Source organism: Orycteropus afer, unplaced genomic scaffold (genome assembly GCF_000298275.1).
Source record: "Orycteropus afer afer isolate SDZICR_OR568_19922 unplaced genomic scaffold, OryAfe1.0 scaffold00227, whole genome shotgun sequence".
Classification (NCBI taxonomy): domain Eukaryota; kingdom Metazoa; phylum Chordata; class Mammalia; order Tubulidentata; family Orycteropodidae; genus Orycteropus; species Orycteropus afer.
This window is the reverse complement of record NW_006921814.1, coordinates 2,143,985-2,157,630: the sequence shown is the minus strand read 5'-3', so window position 1 is coordinate 2,157,630 and position 13,646 is coordinate 2,143,985. Positions and strand designations below refer to the sequence as shown.

General features: G+C 35.4%; 1 protein-coding gene across 1 annotated transcript in view; it reads right to left on the bottom strand.

Moving 5' to 3' along the window:
- MAPK10 (mitogen-activated protein kinase 10) overlaps window positions 1-13,646 on the bottom strand; it is a 230,968-nt gene that overhangs the window by 66,401 nt on the left and 150,921 nt on the right. The window contains exon 7 of the mRNA XM_007948822.2: window positions 11,703-11,774. Coding sequence (XP_007947013.1) covers window positions 11,703-11,774 — 72 coding nt within the window. The remainder of the gene's footprint in view (window positions 1-11,702; window positions 11,775-13,646) is intronic.

Below are 13,646 nucleotides of genomic sequence, written 5' to 3'. Positions count from 1 at the left end.
CTCCTGAATTTAGAGACCATCTAAAGAATAGACTTAATGCATTGAATGCTAATGACTGAAAACCAGATGACATGTGGGATGACATCAAGAACATCATCCACGAAGAAAGCCAAAGGTCCTTAAAAAGACATGAAAGGAAGACAAGACCAAGATGGATGTCAGAAGAGACTCTGAAACTTGCCCTTGAACAGATAATAGCTAAAACAGATGGAAGAAATGAAAAGATAAAAGAGCAGCTTCTAAAACAGAAGATTTCAAACAACAGCTTGAGAAGACAAACTCAATTATTATAATGAAATATGCAAAGACCTGGATTTTAAAAAAAACTAAAAGGGAAGAACATGCTCAGCATTTCTCAAGTTGAAAGAACTGAGGAAAAATTCAAACCTCAAGAGCAATGTTGAAATTTCCTATAGTCAAAATGGGAGCTCTGGGAGCATAGTGCCTAAGGCACTTGACTGCTAACCAGATGGCTAGTGGTTAAAACCCACCAGCCACTCCTCAGAATGAAGATGGGGCTATCTACCTCCATAGTGATACTGCCTCGGAAACCCAAGGAGGGGTCTCTATGAGTCGGGTCTGACTCGATGGCACATAACAACAACAACATAGTCAAAATATTGAATGATGACAGGAAACATCAAAAGAAAATAGAAGGAATACACAGAATCACTGCACTAAAAAGAATTTGTCAGTGTTCATCCATTTCAGGAGATGGCATATAATCAAGAACCAGTGGTATTGAAGAAGAAGTCAAAGCTGCACTGAAAGAATTGTAGCAGAACAAGGCTCCAGGAATTGATAGAATACCTTTTCAGATGTTTCAACAAAGGAATACCGCACTGGAGGCACTCACTCAGCTATGCCAAGTGATTTGGAAGATAGCTACCTGGCCAACTGACTGGAAGAGATCCATATTTGTACCCATTGCAAAGAAAGCTGATCCCACAGAATGTGCAAACTATTGAACAATATCATAAATATCATACATAAGTAAAATATTGCTGAAGATAATTAAAAAAAAAAAAAATGATTGCAGCGGTATATTGATACAGAACTTCCAGAACTGCAAGCTGGATTTAGAAGAGAACGTGCAATGAGGGATAACATTGCTGATGTCACATGGATCTTAGCTGAAAGCAAAGAATACCAGAAAGATGTTTACTTGTCTTTTATAGACTATGCAAAAGCTTTCGATTGTGTGGATCATAACAAGTTATGGATAACATTGGGAATTCCAGGACACTTGATTCTACTCATGAGCAACCTGTACATAGATTCAGGAGGCTGTTGTTTGAACAGAACAATGGGATCCTGCATGGTTTAAAATCAGGAAGGGAGTGTGTCAGGGTTGTATCCTTTCACCATACTTACTCAATCAGTACGGTGAACAAATAATCTGAGAAGCTGGAGAAGAATGTGGCATCAGGATTGGAGGAAGACTCATTAACAGCCTGCAGTATGCAGATGACACAACTTTGCTTGCTGAAAGTGAGGATGACTGGAAACACTTATAGATGAATATTAAAGACTTCAGTCTGCAGTATGAATTAAATCTCAACATAAAGAAAACTAAAATCCTCACAACTGTACCAATAAGCAACATCACAATAAACAGAGAAAAGATTGAAGTTGTTGGATTTCATATTACTTGACTGCACAATCAACACCAATGGAAGCAGCAGCCAAGACATCAGACATCATATTGCACTGGCCAAGTATGCTGCAAAAGGCCTCTTTCACGTGATGAAGAGCAAAGATGTCTCCTTGAAGACTAAGGTACACTTAACCCAAGCCATGGTATTTTCAGTCATCCCATATGCATGTGAGAGCTGGACAATGAACAATGAAGACCAAAGAAAAGTTGATGCTTTTGAGTTATGGTGTTGGTGAAAAATACTGAAAGTACCAGGACTGCTAAAAGAACTAACAAATCTGTCCTTGAAGTGCAGCCAGTATGCTCCTCAGAAGTGAGAATGGCCAGACTTCATCTGATTTACTTTGTTCATGTCAAAAGGGACCATTTCCTGGAGAAGATATTATGCTCAGTAAAGTGGAGGGTCAGTGAAAAAGGGGAAGGCCCTCAATGAGCTCGATTGACGCAGTGGCTGCAACTATGGGCTCAGGTATAGCAAGGATGGTGAGGCTGGCACAGCACCAGGCAGTGTTTCGTTCTGTTGTACATTGGGTTGCTATGAGTCGGAGCCAACTCGACACCTAACAACAACAACAACAACAACGATTTGAATTTGTACAGGTACTAGGCCTGTGCAGTTAACAAAATAAGCAATAGATATATTTTAGTTTCATGTTTTTGATCTATTATTTCATAAATTATTACCCTTTCTATAAATTACCAAATACTCTACCAGAGGTCCCATAAATTACCAAAGGTATTTAGTGAAATCAAACAATGACATTTATTAGGACTTATTTGCCCATCAATTTCTTCATGTAATTCTGAATTTACTACATAAAAATAGTCATATTTCAAAATGTTTGATTTTATAAACATGATGACCATGTAAGATAATGTGCAAATATGATTACTTTTACATAGATCTTTTGTAACAGAAGAATAAAAGTAAATATGGATAATAAATGCAAGTATCTGGAAACATAAGACTGAATATTGTTGTTAGGTGCTATGGAATCAATTTTGACTCACAATGACCTTTAGGGATTGAATTGTGTCTCCAAAATATATGTACTGTAAATCGTAACTTTTATACCTGTTGTTTTAATCTCATTTGGGATAGATTGTCTCTGTGATGTTAATGATACAGGAGTAGTGTTGGGTGTATCTTAAATCATGCTTTTGAGACATAAAAGAGATTAAACAAGAAAGCAGGAAGAAGCAGAGATGAAGGAAGATTGATGCCAACCGACATGGAGATCTCCAAGGAACCAGGAAACAAACTGAAGAGACCTTCCCGTAGAGCTTGACAGGAAGGGAAAACTTTCCCCTAAAGCCAGCACCCTGAACTTGGACCTCTAGCCTCCTAACTGTGAGAAAATAAATTTCTGTTTGTTAAAGCTATCCAATGGTGGCCTTTCTATTATAGCAGCACTAGATAACTGAGACGGTGACTCCATCTGACCAAGTAGAACTGACCAATAGGATTTTCTTGGCTGTAATTCTTATGGAAACAAATTGCCAATTCTTTCTCCAGCTTAGTTGCTGGGTGGATTGCAACCACCAACCTTTTGGTCAGATGCTTAGCACTGAACCATTTGCACCATAAGGTTTCCTTAGATTGAAAATTATTCCAGTTAACTTTATCAGTTAACTAAAAACTTACTTTTCAAAGATTCATCTTACCTTAACTGCCTTGATTGGGGAACCTTCTAAAATATATCACACACTGCCTTGGACATAATGTACGAAAAATACCTTATCCTTTCTTTGGGTTATTTTTGCATCACAGTTGTGAAAATTATTTACACTATGTATACTTAAGAAGCACTGGTAGCATAGTGCATAAGGCATTTGACTGCTAACTCGAAGAAACCACCAGCCACTCCTCAGAAGGAAGGTTGGGCAATCTACTTCCATAGAGCTACTGCCTCAGAAGCCCAAGGAAGGTTTGCTATGAGTTGGATATGTAAGCCCTCAGAAGCTGGGATTATAATGAATTATTTAATAACTTCATTCTGCTGTATATTCTTTGCTTTACTATATCCTTTTTTGTTTGTTTCTTCCACAATTGATTTTTGTTGTTGTTGTTATGAATATGGGTCAGCAAGCTAACAGAGTCACAATTTCTAACTTACTTTCTACTCTGCTGTAGGACTTATGTTCAAGCTTTGGCAAAAAAAAAAAAAAAAAAAAAATCTGACATCTGACATATTTTTGCAAACTAGAGAACATCAATATTTAACTCCAAATTCTTAGCTATGTTCCTAAAGGTAATATTGACTAATAGCAATGTTTCTATAGAATAGTTCCATAAGAGGCTATTTAATCTTGTACACTTACCAGATGCCTAGGCACTGTGTTGAATAAGATCATGTGGCTTCACCTTAGCCCTATAAGAAAGAATGATGTGCTCACTTATTGATGTCTGCCATGGGTATATAAAAGAAAGTGAAGGTATGCATACCATGTAATTGCAAATGTGTGATAGGCATCATAATATAAAACTACAGCCGTTGAGTGAGATCCAACTCGTAGCAACCCCTCCTTGGTTTTCCAAGGCAGCATCACTATGGAAGTTGTGGTAGTTAAATTGGTATGTCAACTTGGCTGGGCCTGATTGAGTGGCTGGGCAGCTGGTGGTAGTTATTCCCCATGATAAGACTGGCAATCAACTCCATGGTGGGATCTACCACAAGCAGCTGAGTAGTTACCTTTGGGACGTGGTCTGCTTCCCATATATAAGAAGCAGCTTTGGGAATAGTCTCTAGTTTATGGCACGCTTAGATCCTGCATGTAGCCGTGTCACTGTTCAGCAGTCTGCCATGCTCTGCCGACCTTGGGACTTACAATGGACTTAAATTAATGGCCTGCCATGTGGTTTGGTAACATTGGGACTTCCACAATTCATTTTTTTTTACTTGGCAGCCTTGGGCTTGTCAGCCTCAGCATCAAACAGCTGTCTGAGTGAAGAAAATCCTCTAGCTTCAATGGGCTGGGAGCTGGAGGCAGAGCTGTAGCCCAAGGCTGAGGGGCTCTCACCCAGCCCCTAGAGCCTGGCACTTTGAACTCGTACTTTAAAGCTTCCAAACTGTAAAACAATAAACTCCTGTTTGTTAAGGCCATCCCATTTCTGGTATATCCTGTCAGAGCAGCACTAGGTAACCAGAACAGAAGTAGATTGCCTAATCTTCCTTCCAAGGCATGGCTGGTGGGTTTGAACTGCCACCTTTCTGGTTAGCAGTCAAATACATTAGGCAAGCCACCACCAGAGCTCCTATTCATAACATAGTCAACTTATGAAAATTTTCTTCTCTCCCCCCTTAACTCCATAAATCTAAGTCCATAAGTTTGGAATATTATCAACTTGATATTGTAGAAAACACCAATGATTACATTGATGGAGATGGTCCCTGGACTGAAATACCGCTGTAGAATATACTAAATCTCTTGGGAGTCACTAAGTCCAGATTTAAGAATAAAGTACTAACATGCTTCAGTTTTATAACACAAGTTAAAATAGATTTAAATTCCCCATAGGATTATTCCATATCTGCCTGTTGTGAAAATTTTATGGATTGCTCACCTGGCAACATTTCAGAAAAGAGGAAACTCTAAACTTTACATATTTTCCCCACGTAACTTTGCTGGAAAAAAATGGGAAATTATCATAAATGGCACATGCAGGTTCACATGAGACAGAGAGATTCTGTCCAACACATTTTAGGGAAAACGAGAATCATATGATGGTATCACCCAGGGGGTACTCATACAAAAGCTTTCCAACATAAAGTTTACATTTTTTGTCCACTTATTTTAGTAATTGCTCTATATTTGATATGATTAAAATGACTCTTAAATGAAATCTTATTTGTAAAGACAATTTAAAAGATCAGGATAGAAATATATGAACTCCGTATACACATAACAACATTCTGAGTTCATATTTTCATAGTTCTGTTTCATTATTTTCAAATTAATGTTTCTATGCTTTTTTCCGGGAGTTCTGGTAGCATAGTGGCTAAGGCACTTGACTGCTAACCAGAAGGCTGGCGGTTCAAATCCACCAGCCACTCCTCGGAAGGAAGGTTGGGCAATCCTACTTCCGTAGTGATACTGCCTTGGAAACCCAAGGAGGGGTCGCTATGAGTCGGGGCCGACTTGACGGCAAATAACAACAACAACAACATGCTTTTTTCCAGCTAAAAATTTTCTTTTCTTCTTGGAAATATGCCTCAAATTCTGGTGACAAGAAGTATGAATGAATACAATTATAATTTTTAATTGTAAATAAGAACAGGAAGAGGCAATATTATAAGCCAGAACTTATCAAAACCTCAGAGTTGACAATTTGAGTAAAAGGATATTTGTTTCCTGGCATCAGATTGCTAGTGAGTTATTATGGGAGATATAATTCCCAAAGGCTGGTATGTAAAGCATGATATATATGGATTTTAGTACACTCAATTTCTTTTTATAAGTCTATTTATTATAATAATCTATGTTAATTTATAAATGAAAATAGAGAAATTCCACATACAAGAAAATTCATAGTATTATTATTACATTATTAATATGTATTGTATTGGTATATTCTGCCCAACATTAATCTATTCAGTGTTAAAGAAGCTCTGGTGGCATGGTGATTAAAGCATTAGGCTGCTAACCAAAATTTCAAAGGTTCAAATCACAAGTTGCTCCGGGGAGAATGATGAGGTAGTCTGCAACTATAAAGACTTACAGCCTTCCAAACCATATTGGGCATTTCTACTCTATTGTATAGGGTCGATATTAGTAAGATTTGACTCAGTGACAGTGGGTTTGTCCTTTTTTTTTACTGAGTGTTAAACTTGGGAGCTCTGGTAGCATACTGCCTAAGGCACTTGGCTGCTAACCAGAGGCTGGTGGTTCAGACCCACCAGCCACTCCTCAGAAGGAAGGTTGGGCAATCTGCTTCTGTAGATTACCTCAGCAACCCAAGAAGGGGTCACTATGAGTTGGATCCGATTTGATGGCACATAACAACAACAACAGCCATCTTCGGAGCCTCTCATTGGCACATATCCCTTTCTAGACCCTGCACTTTATTTTGTACTTGAAATATTTATTCTTTATAAGGAGCACTTTAGTTATACAATATTATGACCTCACAGGTGCTGGACATGACTCTATCTGCATGCTATAGCATTCTGAAACTGGGAAGAGGTCTTAAAAACAATTTAACAATTCTATTTTATAGCTGAAAAGTATTAAGGCCCTTTTAAAAGTGGTAAATAAAATTACTTTAAGCAAAGGAGCCAATAAAAAGTTCTACATTACGAGAAATACAGAATTTCATTTAAGGGAAATTGTAGTGTCTCTAGGTGGTACAAACAGTTAACTTGCTTAGATGCTAACTGAAAGTCTGCAGTTTTGATTCCAATCAGAAGTGTCTTGGAAGAAAGAGCTAGTGATCTACTTCTGAAAAATCACCCATCGAAACCCTAACGAGTACAGTTCTACTCCCACACATGGGTCACCATGAGTTACAATTGCCTCAGTGACAACTTTTTCTTTTTTTTCCTTGTAGTGACACTGTACTCTATCCTCTGACATGACAGCTGGAAGGTTTCTGAGGTGGTATCACTACAGAAGTAGATTGTCCAAGCTTCCTTCAGAGGAGTGGCTGGTGGGTTTGAACCATCAGCCCTCTGGTCAGCAGTCAAATGCCTTAAGCACTATGCTACCAGAGCTCCCAGGAAGCAGATAGCCAATGACAAAGGGAAAAAATACTAAAAGTAACCAGAAAAAAAAAAAAAAAAAAGGTGACTATCAGACTGATTGCTGGTTATCCCTCAGCAATATTGGAAACAAAAGCTAATGGAATAATCTCTCTAAAATGTTGGCAGAAAATAACTCTTAACCTAAAATTCTGTATCTAACTGAACTATCTTTCAATAAATGAGTCCACAAATTTAAAACAAGAAGAAAGAAGAGGGTTTTTATCACAAAAATTATCCCTTACAAGGACTTCTAGAGGATGTACTTTAGGGGGAAAGAAAATAATCTGGAAGCACAAAGTCAATTGCAAGAAGTAGAAGTAAGCCAAGAAAATGATCATCACTGGAGTGAACATAAACCTACTTTACTTGTATGTAAGAAAAATTATAATAATTATAATTTATGAGGCCAAAAAGAGAAAGAAAACATTGGTATCAATGACATATTTCAGTTTGGATAATAGTGATCTAAATTAACGTGTGCTAAGATCCTTTTATGTTCAGGAGAAAGGTATAAATCATTTCTTAATCAAAATATCAATTTGCCACAAATTGACTATGTTGTTGTTGTTGTTATGTGCTGTCGAGTTGGACCCGACTCATAGCGACCCCTCTTTGGGTTTCAGAAGTAGGATTGCCCAACCTTCCTTCCGAGGAGTGGCTGGTCGGTTTGAACCGCCAGCCTTCTGGTTAGCAGTCAAGTGCTTTAGCCACTATGCTACCAGAGCTCCTCAAATTGACTATAGATACAAAATAATTTTAAAAGCAATGCCAATAGAAATTCTTTTCTGGAAGTTAACAAACCAATTTAAAAACTTTTTGGATCAGCAATGGAGTATTAAAAACCAAGACATTTCTCAAAAAGACAAAAAAGAGAGGCATTTACCCTTTCTGACATGAGCACAAAGTATATATTTGTATTTATTATAACAAGTTAGTGATGGTTCAAAGATAGACAATTAAATTAGTGGGACATATTATAGGGCCCACCATCTGTGGAAATTTATACCAGTGACTGCATTACAGAGTAGTAAAGAAAGGATAAGCTAATCAGCAAATGGATTTGAAAAATGGTGAAGTTGGATCTATTTATCATAAAAATTCAATCCCAAGTGGACTAAAACATTTAACTTTAAAACATCCAGAGTAAAATTATAGCAGAATATAGAGGTATCAAAGGATTTTATAAATAAGAGATAAGAACTTATGAATCATAAAAACAAATAGAAGGACAATAAAATGGGAAATCATCCAGAAACAGGAAGGAGCTATTTGCAATTCATGAAATTGACAAAGATGAGGTACCGGCTACCAGATTATATAAAGAACTGGAAAAACAAACAACTAATGCAATAGAAAAAAAAAAAATGTTTAAAAACAATAGCAGGTATTTCACCAAAGGGAGATTACTAACGGCCAAGAAACATAGGAAAAAATTCTTAGCTTAACTTATCGTCAAGCATCTATGAGATAATATTTTATTATCTCCAAGATATTGGTAAAAATAAAAAAGATGAATATATATCTTTAAAAAATCTGACAACACAAGAGTTTATAAAGATGTTCTGCAAATAGCTGCACATATACATTGCCACTTTGGAAAACAATTTGATGTTATGTAGTGAATTTTAAAATGTGCATACCTACGACCGCAAGCATTTATCATAGAGAAAATCTTGCACATGTGTTTCAGAAGTCAAATTGATAGCATCCTTGTTTAAAAACGCAAAACAAAACATAATGGTTATATCTCAAAATCTACTTGTAGAGAAATTGTTGGTTCTAGAATGCGCATAGACAGAGCTACTCCATAGCAATGAAAAAGAATAAACTATTTACAACACATCAAAATGAGTAAATCCAGAAACATATTAACTTAGGGAAAAAAAAAAAAGCAAGTCACAAATGAACATCAATAGCATAGCATGATATATAAAACATAAAACTAAACCTTATTTTGTTTAGGGTAAATATATGGATTGGTAAATGCATAAAAAAAGTAAAGAAACAAATAATAAAAACAAATAGTTAAATATAGTTAACCCTGTGGGGAAAGGGGAGGGTGTGATTTGGGAGGAGAACACAAAATGGTACAAAGTAATTAGTAATGTTTTATATTTTAAGCTACTCAACAAAAGTTAATCACATGTCTAGTATATGCATGTTCATTTTATTATTATTTCTCAAAAGCTAAATATTTAATATTAATTCACTTGTAATCTACTAGTATATGTGTCTTTACATAGATATTAATTGAATGTTATTCAAATCAAATATATTTTTATACTCTACAGAAAAAGTCAGAATTTAACTGAAAAACGCACTGCCATGGAATCAGATCCAACTCATAGTAACCTCTCCTTGGGTTTCCGAGGCGGTATCACTACGGAAGTAGATTGCCCAACCTTCCTTCCGAGGAGTGGCTGGTGGGTTTGAACCGCCAGTCTTCTGGTTAGCAGTCAAGTGCCTTAGGCCCTACACTACCAGAGCTCCTAGAATTTAACTATTGAGGCAATCTTTTAGGTATTCTCTCAAATTAATTTCAGCATGGCTTCATATTTACTTTAAAAATTATAAAATATTTTACACTATAGCTGAAGAAGCTCACTGCCATCGAGTGGATTTCCACTCATAGTGACCCCCCTTGGCTTTCTTAGGTGGAAAATCTTTATAGAAGTAGATTTTCCCAGTCTTCCTTCTGTGGAGTGGCCAGTGGGTTTGAACCGCCAACCACACTGAGCTTTGGAAAAATTAAAGAGTACAAAACTACCAGATTAATGCTATTTTCAAAACGGTCCAAAAGTAGCTAAATCCTCAGAACTTTTTGCCCAAAGGCCAATGAAAATACTGAAGGAATTTAGTTTTTAACAAGCCAACATAGCATACTTTCAAATAGAATTAAAATGGAAGTGGAATAAAACATGTAAAAGACAATACAGATCAGAATATTTTAAAATAGGTGTGTCTTATATAAATAAAAGTTTACAACAATAAAAAAAGAAGTTAAAAGTTTAGCTTTATTTTTAACTGAATAAAGTATTTATATTTTTAAAACTCAACAAAAGTTAATCACATGTCTAGTTCAATCATTTTCTGACATACTTACAAAGTGTATATATATTAAAAAAAAAGTGTATATATATATGTGTGTATATATATGTATATATATACATATATATATGTATATGTAACTATATATGAGAGTATATATATATGTGTGTGTGTATCTTAAATCTATTATTCCTCAAGTTGGCACATTGTATTATAGACACTTGATAAGAATTGTAAGATAGGTATTGGATAGTGTAAGCATAATGACTAATTGTAATATGGTTAGGATACATTATATTAGTCATTATATTTACTTTAATTATATACTGAGACCCCATTGTTGTTTGCTCAGTTTTATTTTTGAATTAAGATAATTTCAGCACAAGTATTGTCTTTAGTATGACGAGGACATAACATTTTCTTAAGTGACAGAGTGTAGGGGATATTTAATTAATTTGACAATATTTGTTAAGCCTTATGGTAGATTCCATTACACAATTATATACAAATCAAACATTATCCATATCCGTTAAAGACTGCAGAGAGTCTGGAATTTTTACTTGATGTTTACTGCCTAAGAGAGGACTACTTTACTTATTCAAGTGATATAAATGGATTTATTTTAATATTCCATATAATCATTACCAATTAATGAGATTTTAATTATTGTATTTGTTAATAATATGAAGAAAAATGAGAACAGGAATTGGAGATTTTGTTCCTATAAATGGAAGGAATGAGAAAAATAATTTTAGAAGATGTTTATCAAATTTCAAATGAAACTTGCATGATTTCTGAATGTGTTATAATAAATGGATTAGACTTGTAGGTAGACTTAAATTTAACACTGATGAAATATGCCTAGTGAATATTTCTTATGTTATAAAAAGTCAGTTTAAAACTGAGGTATTTTGTCATTTATAATATAGTTATGAATTTTTCTTAATTTTAAAATATCTACAACAACAAAAATATAAAAAGAAGTGTACAGCATTGTTAGCAGTTTGGTTGCACTGAATTAAGGCAGACATTTTGATATGAATCTTTCACATTTGGCAATATATTATCTCCGTAAAGTCTTCCTATGAGGCGAGGTTACTCTACTATGATGCCAGCTTATAAATATTTGACGTTGGAGTCTCATAGAAATGCTCCAAGAGCAGTGAATTTATACCATTCTCAGTATTGATTTTGAGACAAGAGGGAATTGATTGAGAATGACACCCACATTGGCCACTGGTTGCTAAGAAGGATACGATCAGTGCCAGGAAACAGCACTGCACCTTTTATCATTTCTCCCATGATGCACCCTACTGACCACATGTCAACTGAAAACAAAAATGAAATGAAGATAAACAAGAACACAGGAATACAACAACAAATAAATGAAAACACTCAGCTGCTCATGACGAAGAGAAATGGCCTGACCTTTCACTGACTAGGGGTAATGCCAGACTCACGATCATCAGTGTTTTAAAACAGTGAAAAGGTGAGAACATAAGAATGTCAGGGCCCTTTCTGCCATGTAACTGAACTAACAGTGTTACCCAATGCTACTTAACGCGTGATAATATTACTTTGCAATTATAATGCAATGATTAGTTTTATTTCTGATTTTAAAATGTCTAATTTGCATTCATCTGCTTGAATCCTACTGATTCGTACTGTAAATTATTCTAGCTTGTACAAATATGGGAACCATGTAAATCAGTTTCTTTTTTATTCTTTTGTATACCATATTTGAAAAAGAGGAAAGCTAAGCTGCCAGCAGTCTCAGACGAAAGGGTTTCCTTTATAAAACACATTTATTCTTATTTATAAACATGAATAAGTTTCCAGAGAGAAATGGCAGTTCAAGAATGAATGTTTTTGGGATCTACTGGCTCACTCTCACTGACTCCCATCAAAGGAGCATGTTTCCAAACAGAAAGCCTTGTCTTATTCTTTTAAACTTGTTTGGTGGCTTTATAATGCTAAGAAATGCTAATTGTCAAAATGGAATGGTTTAACATGAAATTTACCACGTGACTAAAGAGCTGACACTTCTTCTAAGACTGTGAATCAAGGAAACCTGAAATTCAATTACTGTGGTCTCTCTGCTATTGCCAGTTATCATCCAGAACTTAAATTCAGGAAGCTAGTGCAGAAGGTAGACAGGAAAAGGCAAAACGGGGAAGGGAAAGCAAACAAATGAAAGGTCTCACTGAACTATATACTTAGTTACTCACTTGTTCTTACTGAAAAGCCAGAGAGATAGGCCATTCTTATGGGGATGTTGAGGGAGTATAAATATGGGTAGGCATTAAGATAGCAGCACTATAATTTTTCTCCACTTACTTTTCAAATTACATCTTGTAATTTGGCAGTGATCTTAAATAATTCCTCATGAATTCTTTCCACAGTGAAAATTCATATTTGGGTTGAACCCAAAGTCCCCACTGTTTGATTTAACAGCTAGACAGGGTGATCACTGCAAAGAAATGGTTACAGCTTTGAAAGTGATAAGCATACCCAGAGAAGCAAGCTTGTTTTGCTTCCATTTTCTGAAAGCAAGTGACATGCAAAATGGGAAAGATAGAGCAAACAGTTGTGCATTACTTTATTATTAACACATTGGTAATTTGAGATCATATCAGTCTCACAAGAGGTTGGTGCTGTGAAAAACTTTGATTAAAGGAAAAAGGCAAAAAAAAATCTCTGAACATTTATTTAGTTTTTAAATTACAAGTATTCTTATTATATCATCTGAAGTGACCAGTCTGACTAAGTTACTATTTACAGTGTATCTATTTTTCATAGGTATTGTAGAAAAGAGAGACAAAATGTATGCATGAAATAGCTAAACACTGAAAGCAATATGTTCTCTTGCCTGTCTCCCTTCAAACATTTGGAAAAAGCTGTTTCTGCCACAACCCCAAATGGACTTATAAAATATCTCATTCCATTTCTTATTTAGTGTAAAAATATCTTCTACAATATCCTTGACAGATACATATCTTTTTCTGTTGCAGGATAAATGTCACTGCTTTCTAACTGTGCAGCCTTGACCAGAGTAACCTCTCTCAGCCTCAGTTTCATGCTCTAAAATGTATATATGATTAATAATGTTTATAATGTGGAATTTTTGAAAGATTCAAAAGGATTATGCTTGGTAAAGATCCTTCCACATTATCTGGTACATAAGAAGTCCTCAATAAATA